The sequence below is a fragment of the Littorina saxatilis genome, linkage group LG2 (assembly GCF_037325665.1).
Source record: "Littorina saxatilis isolate snail1 linkage group LG2, US_GU_Lsax_2.0, whole genome shotgun sequence".
Classification (NCBI taxonomy): Eukaryota; Metazoa; Mollusca; class Gastropoda; order Littorinimorpha; family Littorinidae; genus Littorina; species Littorina saxatilis.
The window spans coordinates 57,244,852-57,270,116 of NC_090246.1; the positions used below are offsets into that span (position 1 = coordinate 57,244,852).

Genomic DNA, 25,265 nt, shown 5'->3' on the forward strand with positions numbered 1-25,265 from the left:
CATTCCCTCACACACACACACACACACACACTCACACACACTCACACACACCCGCTTACACACACACACACACACACTGTGACACACACACGGTAAACAATTGCCAAGACACAAATACTTTAAACCATTAATACATAACAAGATGTGGAGATGAAAGTGGAAGGGTGGTGGTGAACGGAAGATAATAATGAAGTTCAGCAACGCACGACAGAAGACAGTTCACTCCAAGTATCTTTCTGGTTCTTCTTCTTCTGCGTTCCCGTTGATTTCTGCTGGTTCTGATTTTAAAGCGTCCATGCCTGCTAGCATTAAAATGGCGGCACCACAGCAGAAAGCGTACAGAGACACTCCATAAGACGTCAGCTTCAAACCAAGCACCGGACCTACCAGTTTCTCCGTGTTCTGTACGAACATGGCTACAACTGCAGCTCCCAATAAACCTGAAGAAAAAAATAAAATAAAAGTATGCTCTGTCACCGTTGACGCATTACTCAACAAATTCCACTGCATTCTAGTTGTCACCGTGTCGCCCCGCCTCCCCCCCCCCCCCCCCCCCAAAAAAAAAAAAAAAAAACAACAACAAACAACAACAACAACAACAAACAAACAAACAAACAAACAAACAAAAAAACACCAGCAAAAAACAAACAACAACCACTAAACAACAAAACAAAATAAAAACAACAACATTCAAAAACCCTACTTCTGTCGGAAAGGAAATATTTCTACAGCTTAAAGGCACAGTCCTTCCCGAATACATGAGTAAGTTCACCATCGTGTCCGAGCTCACCAAGCTTTAACATTGCCGGATCACGCCATCCCTGCACTTGAACACATTCCAAAAATCAACATCCAGACTGCTTAATTTCTGTACAGAGTAGGATTTGTTGTATGAATTCATTTTTTCAAAAGCCATATCTCAGAAGAAACGACCACACAAAACAGTTCCTAGCTGTACTGAATGGTCAAGGAGGCATATGAAATAATACGCGGTTCTCACCAGCAAGAATAGAAATCACGCCGAGAAGTTTGGTTGGCGGATCACAGCAGCAGATGTAGCATATCACAGAAATCAGACCGGGGAGACAGCAGAACAGAATACAACACAGGCAAATCTCCCAGATGTCATGGTGCCAGCCTGAAAAAGCAACAGCAACAACACATGAGTCGCTCAAGGCGATATCAAAAAACAAACAATTGTCGATGTGTCGGCCTGAAGGATTGAAACGGAACTTACGGGATAGATTTTCACCGAAAATAGAAAGTACTGGGCTGGCAGAACCTCTTCGAACGAGGCAGAGCTGCCATGCCTCCATATTGAAACAATTTTTGTATTCGATTTTACAATTTAAATTTCAGCGACAAGTTTGACACACACAAACACACAGACACACACACACAGACACAGACACACACACAGACACACACACACACACAAACACAAACACACACACACACACAGACACAGACACACACACACACACACAGACACAGACACACACACACACTCACACACACACACACACACACACATTGTTGATGAATTTGTTTCTTTAAAAAAGCCACAAGTGTCATTTACAAAATTAATTAATTAAAATACATTCCAACTGTGCCTGCAATGTATCCCGGCTGTTTACTTTTGGTATGTAACCAAGTGGAGTGATAGTCTGATCCCATTTCAAAGCCTGGCCACATCTGAGATGATGAGCAAGACTGTTTCCACGAGAAGGAGTGTGCCTTTAACTTACACTTCACTGTGTTGAAGACATCAGAAAACACGCAGTACTCCAGAAGTCCAACCCAACCCTGGACCACTCTGTCAACAAGCGCAGTTGTGTCGGACACTATCCACATTGGCGCGAAACCTCCGATACCGCATAGCAGGGAGCCCAATATCATCATCCAAGTCATCGCTTCTGTTTCATCGTATTCCTCTGTGTTATTACATGTGAATGTATAATATAGATGTAGCAGACCGAAGTTATGTTCGACATTTCCAGGGAATGCTGAAAAAAAGAGAACAGAAATAATGTAAAAGGACAACCCTGAGCATCGTACGCGCATATGGTCTATTCGCTTCTTAAAGGCACAATGCTTCCTGTGCAAACTTCTTCTTCTTCTTCTTCTGCGTTCGTGGGCTGAAACTCCCACGTACACTCGTGTGTGGTTTTTTTTTTTGTTTTTTTGCACGAGTGGAATTTTACGTGTATGACCGTTTTTTACCCAGCCATTTAGGCAGCCATATGCCGTTTTCGGAGGAAGCATGCTGGGTATTTTCGTGTTTCTATAACCCACCGAACTCTGATATGGATTACAGGATCTTTTTCGTGCGCACTTGGTCTTGTGCTTGCGTGTACACACAGGGGGGGGGGGGGGGGGGGGGGGTGTTCGGACACCGAGGAGAGTCTGCACAGAAAGTTGACTCTGAGAAATAAATCTCTCGCCGAACGTGGGGACGAACTCACGCTGACAGCGGCCAACTGGATACAAATCCAGCGCGCTACCGACTGAGCTACATCCCCGCCCGCCTGTGCAAACGATTCGGCTAACTGTCTCAAATCAGTCTATGCTTTTACATGGGAGACACATACCATCAAATAACAACCTTGGGGTTTTTTTTGGTGAGGGGTAGGACTTTTTACATAATTAAAGTCTTAATGTCTTAGTTAAGATTGTAAGGCGCTTAGAACTATTTTAGGATTTGCGCCCTATAAATACCCTTATTATCATTATTATTATTAGTGTCAACTCGCGAAATAATTTCCTTTAAAAAAATAATCGAACTACGCTCAGAAAACAGTCCGTATGTTAATTTTGGGAATGTGTCCAAATAGAAGTATGGTCTAATCCCGTGTTATCCCATGTACATTAAAACCTAGGCAGATCTGAGATGGTGAGCAGAGCTGTACTTTACGAATTTAGTCTTTAGCAGATTTTGGCGAGCCTATGGTGACTGCTATTACACGTGTAGATCTGCCTCTTTACTTTTCCCGCTTTTGGTTGCCACCATCGTAACGCAGACCGGCACGGTTGGCCTAGTGGTAAGGCGTCCGCCCCGTAATCGGGAGGTCGTGGGTTCGAACCCCGGCCGGGTCATACCTAAGACCTTAACATTGGCAATCTAGTGGCTGCTCCGCCTGGCGTCTGGCATTATGGGGTTAGTGCTAGGACTGGTTGGTCCGGTGTCAGAATAATGTGACTGGGTGAGACATGAAGCCTGTGCTGCGACTTCTGTCTTGTGTGTGGCGCACGTTAAATGTCAAAGCAGCACCGCCCTGATATGGCCCTTCGTGGTCGGCTGGGCGTTAAGCAAACAAACAAACAAACAATCGTAACGCAGAAGTCGTCTTAACACATTTCTGCGCCAAATTAGTCACAAGCGCTGTGCAAAAAGAGAACCCTTAGGCTGGTTGTCGCGACATATGTCGCGCTACTTTACGTACGGTCACCTGGTTGTCGCGACATATGTCGCGCTACTGGCTCAGTCTGTTTGGTCGGTTCCGATTACCTCCCATGGAAGCGAAAACCTATAATTATGACCGTTTTTCTGTATTTTTCTCTCTGTTAATTCACCAGTGGCTATGTAGCATGTGTTACAGAATTGCACCAGTATGGCAATGGGTTTTAGACTTTGAGCCTCAATCCGTCATTTAATTTCACTATTATTTGCTTTGATATAAGTGACTTGTGTCAAACAATTGTTTAAAAAAAAAAAGCATGGATTGTGGGGTGTGAATTTACAACGCTTTAAAGTTCAACATGACAAGGAGAAATTATCTGTCTGCTACAAAAGAGTGGGTTAGAAACAAATTCTTATATCTAAGAACGCCTGACCTGAGTTGGAAATGTGGAAAAGAACTGATAAATGTCATAGTACTGTACAGTAGGCCTATTCCCGTCCTCGTTGTTGTTGATGTTATTGTTGTTGCCTTCGTATTCAGTTGTTGTTGTTGTCAAGTTGTTGTTGTTGTTGTTGTTGTTGTTGTTGTTGTTGAATGGTAAGGGGAAAACCCTGTAAGCTCCAAAGACGCAGCATAAAATATATTTTCCTCACCTTTTTTTTCTTGACTGACCTCATAGTCAGTGTGTTATGTTTTACAACTGATTCTTGCTTCTCTGCAAAGCTACAACAACATGTGCCTGTGGCATGACAAATCTCCACACATCCTAACAGTCAGTGTGATCACTAAGCTAACTATAGAATTTTGTTTTAATATTATTGGGTGTGGTTGATTGTAAACAGTCGTGAAACCTTCTTCTCTGGACTGGCAGGTTTTAAGTTTCAAGGGAAATGACACTCTCTCTCTCTCTCTCTCTCTCTCTCTCTCTCTCTCTCTCTCAGTCTCTCCTTATGATTGTGCAGTCTGTCTGTCTGTGTGTGACACACCCCGAGTGTTGCGTGTTTATCACCATGTGTGTGTATGTGTGTGTGTGTGTGTGTGTGTGTGTGTGTGTGTGTGTGTGTTTGTGACGTGTGTCAAGGTATGTGACGTTGTGTGTCAAGGTGTGTAGTGTGTGTGTGTGTTGTCTGTAACTCTGCCGAAACAAAGCAAGAAATGTTGAAGGTTAACATGATAAGGCTTGTAGCCTTAATGAAACGCACAGCAATAGGCCTAACTGTCAGGCATTTAAAAAAAAGATAAAATACTTACAGTAGGAATATGTACTGTGACACGCAAGCGAACAGGCGAATCCCCAGACTGTTGTAAGCTTGTTTAAACGCCGGGCCAAGTGTTGTGTGTCAGCCGGTGTTAGAAATGTTGGCTGCCGCAGTAGGTCAAGGTCGTTTATACATGCATTTCATCTTTTACGCATTAACACGAAAGAGTGCACACATACAAAAACACACGGGCACGGACATGCACACGCGCGGGCACACACACACACACACACACACGACGTATCCCAGGTTCTAATAACGTAAACATACACACACACACACACACACACACACCAGTAGGCCTACGTGTGGTTCACACCTCATACACACACACACACACACACTCACACACGCAAGCACACACACACACACACAAACTGACACACACACATGATACACACACAAGCACGCACACACACACACACACACACACATAAACACATACACACACACACACACACACACTCACACACGAGATATTCCAAGTTGTGTTGTAATATACAACAAAAAAAGCTGGTTCCTGCTCAAAAGGAGCATTTTTGTGTGCGGTTTATTGACACCTTTGTTAAGCGATTAAATGAGCTCAGCAAACAAACAAGTAATCTCTCTCTGCTCAAAAGGCGCCGGGCTTTTGATTTTTTCTGTAATGCGTCCAAGCAAAAATATAATCTTATTCCATGTGCAAGCCTGAACATATCGGCGGTGGTGAACATGATATTGCACGTGGGAACGAAGGTACATTTAATTACAAATCAATGTTGTGATGAGTGTGAGATATTAGACATTGGTCGCTTGTCCGGTGTGGATGACCACTGTCTGTGCTGCTTAAAGCTAGAACAATCATGCGTCCTGATCCTGAGTGACGAACTATCGTGAAAAGGCTCGGCAGCACCAGCTGAAACAAAACAGAGTTTTTTTGTGTGTACGCGTTTTGTCGACTATCGATGCCAGATGACATCGCTCAGTAACAATGTCAAAAACAATTGCATGTTAATTGTTAGGTGTGATAAAAAAAACCACTATTCGTAAACTGCCTTGTAAGCGCCCACCCCCCTTGTGCACCAATTCCGCTCAAAACTAGGGGGTGGGCATTTCTGTACACTGTGCAGAATCTGTTCCTCATGAAAAATAGTGGTACAGATCACTTTGTATGAGAATGATAATATGATTTGTTTCTGTGCAAAAATGTCTATACGACCCTCTTGTTGTCTCTTTCTGTGTGACACAGACCCGTTTCTGTGTGTGCAATTGTCGCGCCAGAATCGAGCATGGAACCTAAACACATCCCTTTGTCTTCTTGTTTTCTAAAGAACAAAATGTAATGCTCATATCGCAAATGAAAATGATGACTCAAGATCAAGCGTTACGAGCAACAGCGTGTGCCTCTGAACAAAAATCATAAACTTGCGCACACTGAAATATCATAATAGTAGTCAGTTCACTTTGTCCTGATCAAAGTCATCTACCAAATCCAGACCTGTTTACCCTTACGATTTTGGCGTAATTTATTACGATTTTCTGAAAAAAATACGCCATTCCGCTATCCGTGTCAAGACTACGATTTTCATAAATAATTTTTTTTTTTTATTTTTTTTTTATCTATTCACATGTTTGGCATTGTTTTTTTCAATGGCAAAATGGGGTGAAAAAGCACAGGACTGACCAGAGATCATGTCTGTCTGATGAGACGCTGGAGAGCCTTATTCTATTGGTGAAGTCTCGCCCTCACTCATTCGGCAAGCGCAAGTACAGTAGAGAAGCGCTTGACACACTGAAAAAGGCCTACTACGAGCAAAAGAAAAAGAATCAGTGATGCATGTGCTTTTGATGTGATCTTCTTTGAAATTACGATGACTACAAAAACTGTCTGATGTGTGAATGATGGATATATATGTGCATGATTGCGTTTCGCAGACACAGTTGTCATGTGCGTTGTAATTGGCGACGAATGCTGGATGATTACTATTTTTGTGCCAGGATTACTATTTTTGGGGCTGAGCATTACTTCAAAACACTTATGGGGGTAAACAGGTCTGCAAATCGTTGAGGAGGGAGGGGAAGGGAGGGGGGGTAAGATACTGTGTCAAACACATCGTATTCAAAAAGCAGTCCGTTCACTCGATCTCTCTAAATCCCCCAAGGTCGACCTCTTAAGTCATAGATGAGTCTTTCAAATCGTGGTCCACTTTTTGACACAGCTATACACAGACTGCAATCGGAAAAAGTATAAACTCAACGGTTCGACTGTATTGCAGCATCTTGTCATTTATTCACTCGAATGATATTTCTGTAATTTGTGAAGAGGTTTAGAATCAACTAGAACCTGTATTTTGACACCTTTGGATCAAATGGGGAGGGGGGGGGGGGGGGGGGGGGCGTTTACAGGGTACTACCCAATACACAGTTTTTGACCCAAAGTAGGAGGAGGGCGTTTGTTCGATAGGCCTACTGGGCGCTTACAAGGTAGTTTACGGAATATCTAATTGATACGTAAATTTATATTAATTATTTGAAGGATGCTCTTATCCCTTGTAAGAATCCTGAACAAATAATTATGGGGTTATGCAAATAATTGCTCACACGAGAATGAATGTATCTTTGGTTTTGCATGCCATGATGAGGAAGGTCGGCATCGCAACACAGTTCATTATAATTACCAGTTCCGTGCTGTTAAAGCGTCCCAGCCTGACTTGACTAACATGGCGGAACCCAGGCAGAAAGCGTAAAGGGCCCAACCATAAGACGTCAGCTTCACGCCAAACGCGGGTTTTGACATTCTCTCCGTGTTCTGCAAGAAGAGGATCACTAGTGTCACGCCCACGGCACCTGTAAATAAGAAGAGAATTTTTTTTTCAACACGTTTTTAATTCTTTTTGGTACACGACAACAACATCAGACAACAACATCAAATAGCATCAGACATACAAAACTAGGCTATGCATCTTCATGCATAAGAAGAGAAAATGCTCATACGACTCACATTCGTCATATATGTGATACGAATCAAAAACAAGTCGCGTAAGGCGAAAATACAATATTTAGTCAAGTAGCTGTCGAACTCACAGAATGAAACTGAACGCAACGCAACGCAGCAAGACCGTATACTCGTAGCATCGTCACTCCACCGCCCGTGGCAAAGGCAGTGCACGTGGAATTGACAAGAAGAGCGGGGTATTCGTTGCGCTGAGAAGGATAGCACGCTTTTCTGTACCTCTCTTCGTTTTAACTTTCTGAGCGTGTTTTTAATCCAAACATATCATATCTATATATTTTTGGAATCAGGAACCTACAAGGAATAAGATGAACTTGTTTTTAAATCAATTTCGAAAAATTAATTTTAATCATAATTGTTATACACTACTCACAAAAAGTTAAGGATCACTATGAGAAAACAGGTGCTCAATAAAATCAGTTCGCTACTGTTATTTATTTCTCAGTCAAACCAAATTGTTATGAATTCTTGTTCAGCTGTAAGTGGGCGATGTTGTGTTGGTGGGAAAATTGCACGGGATTCTCTACTACTGAGCTTGGAAGCAAAAGAAAAAGCGGAAACTTGCGAAAAAGGACCTTGTTTTGGACCGTTCAGCCCGAACACATTGCACAAGCCACATGGAAAAACCATTATGCACGTGCAAGCAGTGCTGTTTATGTGTGAGATGCTGTCACTTGCTTGGCTCTTTGAGAAGACATACCACCAGTATTAGGCATTATCTGACAATGCCTCTACGACGAAAATTGAACGAGTTTGAGAGGGGACGAGCTGTTGCATGGTTCCAAGATCGTGTCCCCAAGCGAGAAGTGGCCAGGCGACTTCACGTGTCCATCTCGGTCATTGTCAGACTGATTCAACGTTTCACAGCCACTGGGAGGGTCCAGGAAAGACGCAGACCTGGGCGACCAAAGAAGAAAACTCCACGTGAAGATCGTCTCATTGAACGACTAGCCTTGCAAACAAGAACAGCCTCTTCCAGCATTATTCGAAGGCAGCTGAGGGTGGCTACTAACACCAACATCAGCCAGCAGACCATACGGAATCGGCTTCATGAGTTTAACCTCCGTTCTCGTCGCCCAGCTGTACGGCCACGCTTAACTCCAGCCCATAGGGCAGCACGCCGCGCCTTCTGCAGACATCACGTGAGGTGGACACGTCAGCAATGGTCCCAGGTCCTGTCAGTGATGAATCACGCTTCACCCTGAACCACAACGACGACCGACTGAGGGTCTGGGGGCGCCAAGGGGAACGCTACATTGACGCCACTGTCCAAGAAAAGGTGGCCTTTGGTGGAGGTTCTGAAATGGTCTGGGGGGCCTTCAGCCTTCATCACAGAACACCCTTGTTTCATGTACAGGGTAACCTACTGGCCTCCGATACCGGGATGAGATCCTTCGACCGCTGGCTGTGCCTACACTGCAGCAGATGGGACCGCAGGCTGTCTACCAGGATGACAACGCTCGCCCCCACAGGGCAAGGGTGGTCAACGACTTCCTGCAGCAGTCTGGAGTCAACAGAATGGAGTGGTCAGCATGCAGTCCCGATCTCAACCCGATTGAGAACCTCTGGGATGAGTTGGATCGCAAAGTGAGGAGCAACCACCCCCCTCCCAGGGATGTCCAGCACCTCTACCAGATGCTGCAGGCTGAGTGGCAGGCGCTTCCACAGAGGATCTTCACCACCCTGTTCAACTCTATGAGGACTCGCTGCGTCGAGTGCCAGAACAGCCAGGGCGGTTACACGCATTACTGAACTTTTGGGAGCATCTGAATGCCATGTCTTGTGATTTCAACGACTTTGTGAAATTAAATTTCGATACGTACACACTTTGATAAAATGTACAGACCAAACGATTGCTCGAAATTGAAGGAAATGTTGTATCCTTATCACGAAAGCATTGATTTAAACGTTTGCCAAATACCAACGCATTGGCTTTCTTATTTGGAAAGTTATGAATTTGTGTGCAAGTGATCTTTAACTTTTTGTGAGTAGCTTATATTTAATTTTCAGAGCTTGTTTTTAATCCGAATATAACATATTTATATGTTTTTGGAATCAGCAAATGATGGAGAATAAGATAAACTTAAATTTGGATCGTTTTATAAATTTTTATTTAGTCATTAATTAATTTTTAAGCCACCAAGCTGAAATGCAATACCGAACCCCGGGCTTCGTCGAAGAGTACTTGACCAAAATTTCAACCAATTTGGTTGAAAAATGAGGGCGTGACAGTGCCGCCTCAACTTTCACGAAAAGCCGGATATGACGTCATCAAAGACATTTATCAAAAAAATGAAAAAAACGTTCGGGGATTTCATACCCAGGAACTCTCATGTCAAATTTCATAAAGATCGGTCCAGTAGTTTAGTCTGAATCGCTCTACACACACACACACACGCACACACACACGCACGCACACACGCACATACACCACGACCCTCGTTTCGATTCCCCCTCGATGTTAAAATATTTAGTCAAAACTTGACTAAATATAATTATGTGTCTGCTGCTTTAGCCCCATAAATAAATTGAGGAATGTTTAATCTTTAATTTAATTTGTTTGTTTTTACATTTAGTCAAGTTTTGACTAAATGTTTTAACGTAGAGGGGGGAATCGAGACGAGGGTCGTGGTGTATGTGCGTGTGTGTGTGTGTGTCTGTCTCTGTGTGTGTGTGTGTGTAGAGCGATTCAGACTAAACTACTGGACCGATCTTTATGAAATTTGACATGAGAGTTCCTGGGTATAAAATCCCCATACGTTTTTTTCATTTTTTTGATAAATGTCTTTGATGACGTCATATCCGGCTTTTCGTGAAAGTTGAGGCGGCACTGTCACGCCCTCATTTTTCAACCAAATTGGTTGAAATTTTGGTCAAGTAATCTTCGACGAAGCCCGGACTTCGGTATTGCATTTCAGCTTGGTGGCTTAAAAATTAATTAATGACTTTGGTCATTAAAAAACTGAAAATTGTAAAAAAAATATTTTTTTTATAAAACGATCCAAATTTACATTCATCTTATTCTCCATCATTTGCTGATTCCAAAAACATATAAATATGTTATATTTGGATGAAAAACAAGCTCTGAAAATTAAATATATAAAAATTAATATGAAAATTAAATTTTCGAAATCAATTTAAAAACACTTTCATCTTATTCCTTGTCGGTTCCTGATTCCAAAAACATATAGATATGATATGTTTGGATTAAAAACACGCTAAGAAAGTTAAAACAAAGAGAGGTACAGAAAAGCGTGCTATCCTTCTCAGCGCAAGTACTACCCCGCTCTTCTTGTCAATTTCACTGCCTTTGCCGTGCGCGGTGGACTGACGATGCTACGAGTATACGGTCTTGCTGCGTTGCATTGCGTTCAGTTTCATTCTGTGAGTTCGACAGCTACTTGACTAAATGTTATATTTTCGCCTTACGCGACTTGTTTACTTTTTCACCCGGACTTAGTCCCATTGTGAAATAAAAACCTGAGGAAGATCAAGAATACATGTACTTAGGTTATGTTTGGAACCATTGAAACTGCATGTGTAGTTAGAAAGCTCTAGCTTCACAAACTTCGAAAAAATGAAAATGTTCCCTGTTTTTACCCTGTTTTTACATTTAGACAAGTTTTGACTAAATGTTTTAACGTAGAGTGGGGAATCGAGACGAGGGTCGTGGTGTATGTGTGTGTGTGTGTCTGTCTGTCTGTCTGTGTGTGTGTGTAGAGCGATTCAGACTAAACTACTGGACCGATCTTTATGAAATTTGACATGAGAGTTCCTGGGTATGAAATCCCCAGACGATTTTTTCATTTTTTCCGATAGATGTCTTTTATGACGTCATATCCGGCTTTTTGTAAAAGTTGAGGCGGCACTGTCACACCCTCATTTTTCAATTAAATTGATTGAAATTTTGGCCAAGCAATCTTCGACGAAGGCCGGGGTTTGGTATTGCATTTCAGCTTGGTGGCTTAAAAACTAATGAGTGAGTTTGGTCATTAAAAATCTGAAAATTGTAAAAAAAATATGTTTTTTTATAAAACGATCCAAATTTACGTTCATCTTATTCTTTATCATTTTCTGATTCCAAAAACATATCAATATGTTATATTTTGATTAAAAACAAGCTCTGAAAATTAAAAATATAAAAATTATTAACAAAATTAAATTGTCCAAATCAATTTAAAAACACTTTCATCTTGATCCTTGTCGGTTCCTGATTCCAAAAACATATAGATATGATATGTTTGGATTAAAAACACGCTCAGAAAATTAAAACGAAGAGAGGTACAGAAAAGCGTGCTATCCTTCTCAGCGCAACTACTAGTCTACTACCCCGCTCTTCTTGTCAATTTCACTGCCTTTGCCATGAGCGGTGGACTGACGATGCTACGAGTATACGGTCTTGCTGCGTTGCATTGCGTTCAGTTTCATTCTGTGAGTTCGACAGCTACTTGACTAAATGTTGTATTTTTGCCTTACGCGACTTGTTTCCCCTGCTGCGACCTTTACATTTGACTCATAAGGAGTAAGGTCACGTTGCACGGGTCATGTCCGGAGATCATGAAACCCTTGAGGTGTGTGAACTTTCAAAGCTTTGGCACCATAAATGTTTAAAACAAGAAAAGCAAATGCATACACGACTCGCCTATGAACCCCCCTTTTAAGACACCCAAATAGAAGACTTCTTCACTTTTTACTCCCCCCCCCCCCCCCCCCCCCCGACAACCCTACCCGATAGAAGACTCGTCCCCCCTTTCAAGATCCCCAACCCCCAATAAGATCCTCCACTCTTTCAAGACCCTGTTTTCTCAGATGTTCTGTTCATAACCTCTGTAAGTTTACCCTCATTTCAAGACTCCGACTATGAGACCTGATTTTCTCAGGGTTTTGTAGTCACTGCTGACACAATTTTGTGAACGCATAGACTGTGGTTCTCCTATTACAGCTGTTATATTTCATGTCTGCCGGGAAGAAATCGTGCACATTAACACGTCTAGTTAGTAAAACTGCCAGCTTGCGAGATTAAACTGCTTGAAGAATAATAATCGAGATACTGATAAAATGAAGCAGTATTAGAAATGACAGTCGATGTTTAATTATTAATACAAGTGGCAGTAAAGGTACAGGTGAAGGTAGTCCCAAAACCATTTTTGGTCGTAGGGGAGCGAGATGTTAGTGTCCGTACGTATGTACTTCTTCTTCTTTGTTCATGGGCTTAGACTCCCACGTTCACTCATGTTTTTAGCACGAGTGGACTTTTTACGCGTATGACCGTTTTTACCCCGCCATTCAGGCAGCATACACCGATTTCGGGGGAGGAATGCTGGGTATTTTGGTGTTTCTATAACCCACCGAACTCTGACATGGATTACAGGATCTTTTCCGTGCGCACTTGGTCTTGTGCTTGCGTGTACACACGAAGGGGGGTTAAGTCACTAGCAGGACTGCACAAAAGTTTACAATAAATAAGGCTCCCCCCCAAAAATATGTTGGTTTAGGGTATTAGTTGTTACAAAGTTTAATAGTAAGAGTGTCAATGTTTTTTTGTTTTGTTTTTCAGAAATGAAAAAAAAAGATTTAGGGTCGGCGGAAAAAAAGGGGTCGGTCGGGCTACCCTAAACCAACATTTCTTTTGCGTGGCCTAACCGAGGCGAGAAAAACAGACTAAATAAGAGAAAGTTCCCACCAGCAAGAAGAGAAATCTTGCCCAGAAACTTCATGGGTGGATCACAGCAGCATAAGAGGCACAGCACACAAATCAGTCCGGGGAGACAGCAGAACAGAACGCATCCCAGGCATACCTCCCAGTTATCGTGGTTCCAGCCTGAAAGCAACAGCAAAAATAAAAGTCTTAAACCTGGTCTGAAAGCAGCAGCAGAAATAAAAGTCTTGAGCCTGGTCTGAAAGCAGCATCAGAAATAAAAGTCTGAAACCTGGTCTGAAAGCAGCAGCAGAAGTAAAAGTCTTAACTCTGGTCTGAAAGCAACAGCAGAAAAAAGTCTTAAACCTGGTCTGAAAGCGCAGCAACAGAAATAAAAGTCTTAAACTTTTGAGCATACGTTTAAACTTGACGCACACGTAAACAGTTCACATCCATGCCACACTCAGTGTACTCTAAGAACCACAGAACAGGAGTCACACCTCACTTCAGCATTTCGCGAGATGCCAGCCTGAACTAAAAATGAATGTCTTCAACCTTTAAGCCATATCTTTAACTTTCACGCACACATACAGTTCACATTCATGGCGCGCTCGGGGTATTCAAAGAACCACAGAAGCTGAACCACCGCAATCTTTAGCATTTCCGTATGATTTGCCGTGCCATGGCCTAAAAGCAGCAAGAAAGTCTTTAAACTTGACCAATTACCTTCATTTTCGCGCAAATATTTAGTTCACATTGGCATATTCGAAGAAACGTATTGGCAATATGTAGCTCGGGTTAGAGAATAACAAGTCGCATGTAAAAAAGGTTTTATTATATTTTTCTATACATGATCAATTTGCGATTTCAAGACGACTCTATATCGGCAGCAGCATGTTATTGTGTACCTTCTGCATCTAAAATACAACAAATGACTGATTGCGTAAGAATTCCTCAAAAATTGTCACTCAGCAACACAAAGCAGTTGATGTTTGGTATGTGTCCAAGTGGAAGGATCTTTAACACATGTCAAATGTCAAACGAGTTGTGATGGGGTGTATCATTGCTAACACGAAAGGGACTAGACCTTTATCAACGAAAACGTTCGAGTAGTTTAACACGAACTGGAACTCGAAAACTGATATATATAGGTGTATTCTAACAACGCGGGACTCTTAATGCATTCATACACAATGGAATACTGTCAGATAGAGAATAACAGCAACTCGGTGCTAAACTTACATGTCCTTGTAAATGTGAGTTTAGAAACTACACAATACTCCAGAAGTCCAACCCAACCCTGGACCACTTTGTCGACAACCCCAGTTGTGTCGGACACCAGCCAGGAGGGAGTCGTGCCTCCCAGGAGGCATAGCCACGAGCCCAATGTCATCATCATCGCCGACATTGCTTCTGTTCTGCAGTCACTGTCTCGGTCAAAGCGGACGAAAATGGGAGCTAGACCGGTGGTAGGTTCGACACGGACGGAAAACGCTGAAAAAAGATAGCAAAAAAAACAAGAACAAAGTTATCCTTGATGCGCTACATTTTGCCTAAATCTGATGTTGATTTTCACAAAATAGACAACACAGTTAAATGTTGCAATTTATTACTTGAATCATGCCCCTTGGTTGGTACGCAGGAGTAGAGACTTTAGTCCGGGATAAACTGCTCTGTCCGGGGACACACACTTTAACGTAGCCATTTTTCAAGTCTGTAACCTCGACTCCTGCATACAGACCCTGAACAACTATCCTTAATCTCTCTATAAAATATCTTCTTTGGCCCCTGGCTCTGTACTTCAGTTCTGGGATAATATTACGTGAACACTACAGTAAAGGCATTTTCCTTTGCACGTACATCGGTGAATAGGCAGTTATACTGTTAATCAACGAACAGTTATTTTCGTGGGGTTTTCTTTGTTTGTTTGCTTAACGCCCAGTCGACCACGAAGGGCCATATCAGGGCGGTGCTGCTTTGACATATAACGTGCGCCACACACAAGACAGAAGTCGCAGCACAGGCTTCATGTCTCACCCAGTCACATTATTCTGACACCGGACCAACCAGTCCTAGCACTAACCCCATAATGCCAGACGCCAGGCGGAGCAGACACTAGATTTCCAATTTTAAAGTCTTAGGTATGACCCGGCCGGGGTTCGAACCCACGACCTCCCGATCACGGGGCGGACGCCTTACTTACTACTAGGCCAACCGTGCCGGATTTTTCGTGGGGTTAACGTCACAGGAACCGAGATCGGCTATACGTAACAAGTGGTGTGCGTATCGCCATTTAAAAGATGGTAATAATCTGTCCAGTCCCATAATATGTATGTACAGCCTGGTGTTCAAAGTTTAAAAACAAGAGTTGGGTTGCTTTGGTTTTGATTTGAATCCTCTGCCTCCCGATTACTGACAAAAAAGGCGACATCAAATATCACACACGTGAGAGAAAAAATGTATACACACCTCAGAAGTCCAATCTCTAGCAATTCCACTGTGTTGTACTGCCACGCTTACGCGGTTTGCCATTATGAATCACAGTCGAATTCACAGTAATCGAGAGACAGGACGGAACCAGCTTCTTGCGATTGGAACTTGCCAAAATGGAATAAAGTATCACGATTTTCTGACGTCATAGGGTAAATTTTCTTGACGTCAACTACTCAATGATGGAAGGAACTCTTGTGCTGATCGAGACAACTCGGCTAATATGTTTACACAATGAATTTGGGGGGAGTTTGTTCACAAATTTATGGCAGTGTGGAAATAGGTAGCCGAGCTGAGTTTTTTTCATCCACGTTTACGAAAGACCACTCGATAATGTACCAACCCGTGAAGTGCGAGAGAGCGAGAGAGCGAGAGAGAGACAGAGACAGAGAGAGAGAGAGAGAGAGAGAGAGAGAGGGAGACAGAGACACGCACGCACGCACGTACGCACGCACACACCACACACACACACACACACACACACACACTTTAACGTACAAAGGCAAAAAACTTGTGGTTTTTATATTTAGTCAAGTTTTGACTAAATATTTTAACATCGAGGGGGAATCGAAACGAGGGTCGTGGTGTATGTGCGTGTGTGTGTGTGTGTGTGTGTGTGTGTGTGTGTGTGTCTGTGTGTGTGTGTGTGTGTAGAGCGATTCAGACTAAACTACTGGACCGATCTTTATGAAATTTGACATGAGAGTTCCTGGGTATGAAATCCCCGAACGTTTTTTTCATTTTTTTGATAAATGTCTTTGATGACGTCATATCCGGCTTTTCGTGAAAGTTGAGGCGGCACTGTCACGCCCTCATTTTTCAACCAAATTGGTTGAAATTTTGGTCAAGTAATCTTCGACGAAGCCCGGACTTCGGTATTGCATTTCAGCTTGGTGGCTTAAAAATTAATTAATGACTTTGGTCAGTAAAAATCTGAAAATTGTAAAAAAAAATAAAAATTTATAAAACGATCCAAATTTACGTTTATCTTATTCTCCATCATTTGCTGATTCCAAAAACATATAAATATGTTATATTCGGATTAAAAACAAGCTCTGAAAATTAAATATATAAAAATTATTATCAAAATTAAATTGTCCAAATCAATTTAAAAACACTTTCATCTTATTCCTTGTCGGTTCCTGATTCCAAAAACATATAGATATGATATGTTTGGATTAAAAACACGCTCAGAAAGTTAAAACAAAGAGAGGTACAGAAAAGCGTGCTATCCTTCTTAGCGCAACTACTACCCCGCTCTTCTTGTCAATTTCACTGCCTTTGCCATGAGTGGTGGACTGACGATGCTACGAGTATACGGTCTTGCTGAAAAATGGCATTGCGTTCAGTTTCATTCTGTGAGTTCGACAGCTACTTGACTAAATATTGTATTTTCGCCTTACGCGACTTGTTTGTTTTTCTCAAAACAGCAAGTTATCTTTGGTTTCTTTTCTTCTCTTCATTTCAACCATCCTAAATAGGCCTATCTTTCTTTCTGTACGTCACAAGAGAACGCTATTTGAAAAAAACAACGAAAACAAGGGTTGACCATTACGGGTCAATACGCCGCCATGTGGTGAAACGGGGGTGGGACATGGATACAGTCAAACAGTTGACCCGTGTCCGTCCCGGGCCGGATTCCAAACCGGCCGCGACCATAAGTCACGCAAAACTGTTTCAAACCATATTCAGAGAGAGAGAGAGAGAGAGAGTAGTCACCGACAGAGAGGGGAAGCTAAGAGAACAGAGACAGACAGACAAGGAATAAGATGAAATTGATTTCATATCGATTTCGAAAATTTAATTTTAATCATAATTTTTATATTTTTTTAATTTTAAGAGCTTGTTTTTAATCCGAGTATAACATATTTATATGTTTTTGGCCCTGAATCTCTACTATCTTCTAAAACGTTCCTAAGGAAGGGAGATAACTCAAATCAAAGTTATTTTTCAGCAAACTGAGCATGTTGATGGTAATACTTTTACACTGTCTGATTCTTATAGAATATATAGAGTCGAAGTGAGAAACAAAATGCTAGTAATAACAGGGGCGGATCTGGGGGGGGGTGCAATGGGTGCAATTGCACCCCCCCCCCCCCCCCCCCAGCGGGACAAAAAAAAAAAAAAAAAAAAGAAGAAAAAAAAATGTATCACCTGAAAATAGCACTTTACACGCTCAGATTGCACCAGATTGCACAATTTTGCTTCCTTTTTAAAAAAAAATTCCGGGGGGGCATGCCCCCGGACCCCCCTAGCATGCTCGGCGCTTCGCGCCATCGGTTCGGCGCTTCGCGCCTTCGCTGATAAGATACACAAAAAAACAACCAAAAAAACTTTGCACCCCCCCCTTTCAAAACCCAGATCCGCCCCTGAATAACATAAGACCAAAACATTTGGCAAAGGAGTCCGTACCACGAAACCACACACACCAATAAAACAAACTCCACTGTTACCACTTTGAACTCAAAGCCATGACGTTCCCTACGGCTTTGATAACGAACGGATAAGGGGCGTAACTCCTTAGTCATATTACAGTTGATAATTCAAAGCGGGTCGGCTTCACTCAATTTCTTGGCATCAGAGGCTTGACATAAATTAGGAAAACAAATGGTTGGACCCATCATGGACCAACTAAAACGCTGTAGGGCAGAATTAATATTTTCAGATGGTATTTTTGAACGTTGTCAGCGTCACTGCAGGAAGTGGCGTTCTCAGCGTGCAGAAAGTGAGCGTCAAGTCCCTTTGTATCAACAACGAAAATCTTTGCATCTTTGAATGAATCGAAACGCACGAGACTTACCACTTGTGCGTTTCGATTCATTCAAAGATGCAAAGATTTACGCCCCTTATCCGTTCGTTATCAAAGCCTTGTGTAGGGAACGTCATGGCTTTGAGTTCAAAGTGCACTGTTACCGCCCAACGAAGCATCCAAATATCGGAGCACGTAAAACCAAAACTGATCTAAAAATATAGATCAGTGAACCAAAAAGGGGAAAGGGAAGTAACCTGCGGGAATTCCCGCACACGTCAGTGGGTTTCGTCCCCTGGCTCGGTTTGTCCGTTAAAAGCTAATATCTTCCGTTTGACTACCGTTAGGAATGTAATTTTTTGCATACAAAAAACAAAGCCTATTCCTAACAATTTCACAAAATTTGAGCTTAATTGACCCAGAGATACAAGTCTTACCCGACAAACACCGACCGACTGACCGCCCGCCCGCCTCAAACAAACAAACAAACAAACAAACAAACAGACAGAGCGAATCCAGTAAGCCCCCCATTATTCTAATGGCGGCTTAAAAAGTGTAGGCCCATATGAATAAAGTGAAAGTAACCATGCACGAGGCGGACCCAGATGTTGGCTTAATAATAAAATTACCTTACCATGAATCTATCACGTGAAGCGCCACTGATCTGCCTTGGATAAAAACATCCTTTCATCTAGACATGTGTGAAAACTCTACTGTCTGGCTGCAATCTGCGCAGAGTAAAATGTGTTTGCTGAATTATTTGTGTAACTGACACCGATGTCAATCTGTACATTTAATTCCGCAATCCCCCACTCTGCACAGAAAACAGCTAGGCTGCAGAATGTTGGCATGTGTCCAAGTGGAGGGTTACTACTGTCCTTCACAAGACGAGTTACAAGTGGAGGGTTACTACTGTCCTTCACAAGACGAGTTACAAGTGGAGGGTTACTACTGTCCTTCACAAGACGAGTTACAAGTGGAGGGTTACTACTGTCCTTCACAAGACGAGTTACAAGTGGAGGGTTACTACTGTCCTTCACAAGACGAGTTACAAGTGGAGGGTTACTACTGTCCTTCACAAGACGAGTTACAAGTGGAGGGGTACTACTGTCCTTCACAAGACGAGTTACAAGTGGAAGGTTACTACTGTCCTTCACAAGACGAGTTACAAGTGGAGGGGTACTACTGTCCTTCACAAGACGAGTTACAAGTGGAGGGTTACTACTGTCCTTCACAAGACGAGTTACAAGTGGAGGGTTACTACTGTCCTTCACAAGACGAGTTACAAGTGGAGGGTTACTACTGTCCTTCACAAGACAAGTTACAAGTGGAGGGGTACTACTGTCCTTCACAAGACGAGTTACAAGTGGAGGGTTACTACTGTCCTTCACAAGACGAGTTTCAAGTGGAGGGTTACTACTGTCCTTCACAAGACGAGTTACAAGTGGAGGGTTACTACTGTCCTTCACAAGACGAGTTGCAAGTGGAGGGTTACTACTGTCCTTCACAAGACGAGTTACAAGTGGAGGGTTACTATACTGTCCTTCACAAGACGAGTTGCAAGTGGAGGGTTACTACTGTCCTTCACAAGACGAGTTACAAGTGGAGGGTTACTACTGTCCTTCACAAGAAATGTACACAGTCACAGAAAAAACCAAGTACTCACATTTGCCGAAAAAGAAGTGAATAATAATAATGAAACGGAAACATTGAAAACAAGTAAATAAAGGAAGTTGATAAATAATTTAAAATGTTAAAGCAAATGAGCACGATATGCTAATCTTCACTCACTCTGAAAAATGAGACTATGATGAACATCTCTACTATCCTTTTCGGGACACGAGAGGGATGGTAACGGTATATTTACACATCATTTACGGCAACATTCCAGGCCTTTCAATTGCCAGTGGACGAAACGGATGCTGTAACCTTTTAATAATTCCAATCTTTCACGTGCTAACGAAGAAATTTGGTAGCGAGCAATGTGGGTAGATAATGCACAGAAGGAATACATTTTCACTTGATTTCACAATAATTTATATACATTATCACTTGTAATATAGTATATACATCGTCATTTGTTTTCATAGTATACAATATAAGATGTTTTGTGGCTTGTTGTCAGACCAGCGTTTTGTCGGTCCGGGGGGAGCATATCGGGTTTTTTTCCTCCGTCTTTATCGACCGAGGCCGCAAGGCCGAGGTTAATTAAGATAAAACAGAAGGCGAGGACCGACAACAAAATGTTGGTCTGACAACAAGCGACCAAACATCGTTTTTGTCATTATTTTGGTAGTGTAAAAGTACGCACAATCATTGACAGGTAGCAACATATTTAATGTTGTGAAAGTAATTTTTAGAATGCAATTCAGGGCCCAAGTGCGCATTATAAGTTCAAACGATCACGTCACACTTGAATTTGACGTCAAACGTAAACTTTGCAACGCTTTTCTTCGACTCTAAAAATGCACATAACTGCCATCATATTTGCGAGTTCAGTTACCCAGCTTGATATGAAGAACAAAGCTTGACATTGATGACAATATCACTTGTTTTCACAGTATATAATGTCACTTTAATGAGCGCTTCTGGGGTGATAACGCGAGACAACTCCTGTGATCTTGCCGCGAGGTTCCGCCTGTTACCATTGTCGTCATTGTCTTTTTACTGTATAAAAAGCACGACTTACACACGAACTGTTACCAAAGCAGAAATTAATATGTAAAGCGCTTAGAGAACGTCAAGCGCTATATAAATCTCCCCATACAATACAAACAAAGCGACATGCTATTTGGGACCAATGCACGTTTTTGTCCTTTCTCGTGTGACCTTGCCGCGAGGTTCCGCCTGTTACCAGCCGAAAGAAAGAAGGGGCATAACCTCACCAGAACCGCCCATTAGTTTATTTATTTATTTACGAGGATTTATATCGCGCACGTATCTCACCACACAAGGCGACTCAAGGCGCATGTTACCTATTAATGCCGTGTGCGATGGATTTTTTTTACACAATATATCATGACGCATTCAGTTTGACAGTACATTTGACGTTACTTGTTTTGTATCATGAGCTGTCCTTTTTATTTCACAGGAGCAACTGGCAGTATAAACTGTAACTTGATTTCTCAGTATGGATTGTCACTTGAATTTCACACCATACATTGCCACTTGATTCTAACAGTGTGAATTGTCACTTGATTCTAACAGTGTGAATTGTCACTTGATTCTAACAGTGTGAATTGTCACTTGATTCTAACAGTGTGAATTGTCACTTGATTCTAACAGTGTGAATTGTCACTTTATTTTCTGAATTCACGGAATTGAAGGTCACAACTCCAATATTTCAAGTATCAATGAAGGAACCGGTAGCGACTGAAGAAGACAGAAAATTCACATGATTATGCATACATTTTGTCACTTGATTTCATAGTATGAATTGTCACTTGATTTCATTAACTAACAGTCCCTTGTTTTCATGGTATAAATTATCACTTTATTTTATAGCATGAATTGTTGTTTGTTATCATAGTGTGAATTGTCACTTGATTCCATAGTATGAATTGTCACTTGATTTCATAGCATGAATAGTCCCTTGTTATCATAGTGTGAATTGTCACTTGATTCCATAGTATGAATTGTCACTTGATTTCATAGCATGAACTGTCCACTGTTTTCAAAGAATGGATTGTCATTTGATTTCATAGCATGAATTCTCACTTGATTTCATAGTTATGACTTCTCACTTGATTTCAGTAAGTCAGTAAATTTCCTAGTTTTACAGCTCCATTCATTCAAGTGAAGGAAGTCGTGGCTGCCGACGTGCCGATGGTGGCGACATGAATCATGTGGCTGTTGCTGTTGTTGTGGTTCTGGTTGTTGTCGTCGTTGTTACTGTTGTTGTGGTTCTGGTTGTTGTCGTCGTTGTTACTGTTGTTGTGGTTCTGGTTGTTGTCGTCGTTGTTGCTGTTGTTGTGGTTCTGGTTGTTGCCGTCGTTGTTGCTGACACCGTTGTGGTCGTTGAGGGATGTCGGTGGGTTGTGGTGCAGATGAAGATGTTGATCAGGTTGCTCTAGATCTGTCGTTCCTCTGTCGATGTGTGGCTGTTTGGAATCGAGACCTTGACCCCTGGTAGGGCTGACTGTCTCTGTACGTCGACGGAATTCTGTAGGGTGCGGAATATATTTAAAAAGTGTTGTATAAGGTGTGTAAAATGTTAAATAAGCTTTGGTTTGCTTGGGTGTGATATGGTGTTAGTCTATGTGTTGTTGTAAACGTCTTCCAACACAATTCTGGTTATTTTGCTTCGGTTGGTTTGTTGGCTGGTTTGTTTGTTGGTTGGTCGGTCGGTTTGCGGGTTGGTTGTCTGGCCGGTCGGTTTATTTCCTTGTTTAGTAATGGTGGTGGGGGATAGTGATATTGTGGAGAGAGATAGAGAGAGTGCGAGCTCGCGCGCGCGCGCGTGTGTGTGTGTGTGTGTGTGTGTGTGTGTGTGTGTGTGTGTGTGTGTGTGTGTGTGTGTGTGTGTGTGTGTGTCAACGCAGGACAAAACCTAAATTTAACTTGCGAGCTTAACTTTTAAAACGGCTGTTAATGTGAACACAAACAGTGTCAGTATTTACTGTGTGTGTGTGTGGGTGTGGGTGTGGGTGTGTGTGTGTGTGTGTGTGTGTGTGTGTGTGTGTGTGTGTGTGTGTGTGTTTAAGTTGTTATTTTCCTATGTTGATTGTACATTATTTATTGTGTGTGTTTATCAACATGCATGGTATCGTCCATAAGTGGCTGATGTGTTGTGATTGTATTGCGTTATTTTGCTAGGATGTATATGTATTGATGTTAAAATGGTATGTCTTTATTTATAGTTAATATGTAAAGCGAAGAGAGCATACATTACTGTGGTTCGCGCTATATAAGCTGTCATTATAATTATCATTATTATTATAAAAACAGCAAACCCATCATCAAATCCAAACAAAACACACACACACACATCCACAAAGACACACACACACAAACCCACACACAAACCCACACACACACACACACACACACACACACACACACCTGGCCTGACACGACTGCCGACTTTCTTAAAAGGGAGACAACCACAGGAGAACACCTCCTTAAAGCCACGCCTGAAGTTGTCGTTGAAGCCAGCGTAGAGAATAGGGTTGAGGGCGCTGTTCAGGTATCCGATGTACAGGGCAACATAGCTCACCGTTCGATCCATCTGCAGACAAAGGGAAAAGTTGAAGGAGTGTTTTAGTTCATGTTTCTTTTGCGAAGTTGGATTGTCTAGAGGGACAGCAGCCGTCACTGACCTCGCGTACCAATTTGCTATCGAACCACTCTTAAAAGCTCAGAAGCTAGTCTACCGTGTAATACCTCAGTCACAACTTCTTCCGTGCTTTCAGACTTCAATATTCGCCCGTGCTTTCAGACTTCAATATTCGCCCGTGCTTTCAGACTTCAACATTCGCCCGTGCTTTCAGACTTCAATATTCGCCCGTGCTTTCAGACTTCAATATTCGCCCGTGCTTTCAGACTTCAACATTCGCCCGTGCTTTCAGATCTCACAATTCTTCCGTGCTTTTAATCCTGATTATTCGCCCGTGCTTCTAAACCTCACAATTCTTCCGTGCTTTCAAACCTCACAATTGTTCCGTCCTTTCAAAGCTAACAATTCGTCTCTGCGTTCAGACGGCCTCACAATTCGTCCGTGCTTTCAAACCTCACATATATTCTGTCCTTTTAAACTTCAATTCTTCCGTGCTTTGAAACCCCCATAAAACGTATAGTTCTACCATGCTTTCAAACCCAAATAAAAACTCACAATAATATTGTTCCGTGCTTTCAAGCCCCACAATTCTACAATGCTTTCAATCCCCCCTTTAAACCTTAAAATTCGACCGTGCCTTCATAAATTCCAATTCAAATGTGCTATCAAAACTCCGTTAAACATCAAAACTATATCATGCTTTCAACCTAAATAATTTCACCATGCTTTCAAACATCACAATTTTACCGTGCTACCCAGCCTCAAATTTTACAGGGCTTCCAAACCCTACTGAATTCTACCGAAGGCTTCTACTGTGCTATCAACCCTCACAATTTTACAATACTACGAAACCTCAGAAATCTATTGTGCTAAAAACTCTCCTGTGCTATCAAATCTCAAAAGTCTACCGTGCTATCAAATCTCAAAATTCTACCGTGCTATCAACTCTCAAAATTCTACCGTGCTATCAAAACTCAAAATTCTCTAATGCTACTAAACTCCACACGTCTACATAACTACGTCACTTCACAATTCTACTGTGCTATCAAACCTCACAATTCTATAGTGCTACCATATCTCACAATTCTAACGTTCTACAAAACTGACGATTCTACTGTACCACCAAACCTTGCAAATCCTGGCCTTGGTAGCTAATGTTCTAGTTCTGTTGTGCTTTCAAACATCACGATTGTAATGTGCTACCTTAAATTCACAATTCTAACGTGCTATACCAAACCTCATAATTCTACCATACTATCCAACCTCACAATTCTACAGTGCTAACAAACTTAACAGTTCTACTGTGCGACCAAACTTCATAAGTCTGCAATGTCACCAGGGCTGATATCCACGAGAAAGTTACAAGTGGGTGGGAATCTGCTTGTGATTTGAAGGACTCCGACCCAATGGCTGGTTCCCTCCCAGTTGGTAACTTTCTCTTGCACACCCCAAACATCACAA

General features: G+C 42.1%; 2 protein-coding genes and 3 long non-coding RNA genes across 5 annotated transcripts in view; 1 reads left to right on the forward strand and 4 right to left on the reverse strand.

Annotated features, from left to right (window-relative positions):
- LOC138959364 (uncharacterized) overlaps positions 1-25,265 on the reverse strand; it is a 140,205-nt gene that overhangs the window by 62,571 nt on the left and 52,369 nt on the right. The gene's annotated exons all lie outside the window — the stretch shown is intronic.
- On the reverse strand, positions 96-4,774 carry LOC138959337 (uncharacterized). The gene is made up of 4 exons (XM_070330766.1): positions 4,653-4,774; positions 1,749-2,006; positions 1,001-1,138; positions 96-440 (listed from the first exon to the last, which is right to left on the reverse strand). Exons 2-4 carry the CDS (start codon positions 1,909-1,911, stop codon positions 220-222), a joined length of 522 nt encoding a protein of 173 aa, XP_070186867.1. The 5' UTR covers positions 1,912-2,006; positions 4,653-4,774; the 3' UTR covers positions 96-219.
- LOC138959363 (uncharacterized) lies at positions 5,194-15,909 on the reverse strand. The gene is made up of 5 exons (XR_011453701.1): positions 15,760-15,909; positions 14,533-14,784; positions 13,336-13,473; positions 7,318-7,486; positions 5,194-5,555 (listed from the first exon to the last, which is right to left on the reverse strand). It is a non-coding gene; the product is annotated as an uncharacterized lncRNA (long non-coding RNA).
- LOC138959365 (uncharacterized) overlaps positions 10,216-25,265 on the forward strand; it is a 63,235-nt gene continuing 48,185 nt past the window's right edge. Inside the window, exon 1 of the long non-coding RNA XR_011453703.1 lies at positions 10,216-10,329. This is a non-coding gene — a long non-coding RNA (uncharacterized lncRNA). The remainder of the gene's footprint in view (positions 10,330-25,265) is intronic.
- LOC138959338 (allatostatin-A receptor-like) overlaps positions 21,815-25,265 on the reverse strand; it is a 33,981-nt gene continuing 30,530 nt past the window's right edge. Inside the window, exons 7-8 of the mRNA XM_070330767.1 lie at positions 23,591-23,756; positions 21,815-22,691 (exon numbers count right to left, since the gene is read on the reverse strand). Coding sequence (XP_070186868.1) covers positions 22,321-22,691; positions 23,591-23,756 — 537 coding nt within the window. The 3' untranslated portion in view covers positions 21,815-22,320. The remainder of the gene's footprint in view (positions 22,692-23,590; positions 23,757-25,265) is intronic.

Excerpts from the sequence above, each read along its gene's own strand:
- LOC138959337 (XM_070330766.1), bottom strand. The coding sequence starts at position 1,911 with ATGACTTGGATGATGATATTGGGCTCCCTGCTATGCGGTATCGGAGGT. Across the intron at positions 1,139-1,748 it reads TGTCTTCAACACAGTGAAGT|GCTGGCACCATGACATCTGG; the intron begins GTAAGTTAAAGG and ends TTGCTTTTTCAG. Across the intron at positions 441-1,000 it reads CGTGATTTCTATTCTTGCTG|GTTTATTGGGAGCTGCAGTT; the intron begins GTGAGAACCGCG and ends TTTTTTCTTCAG.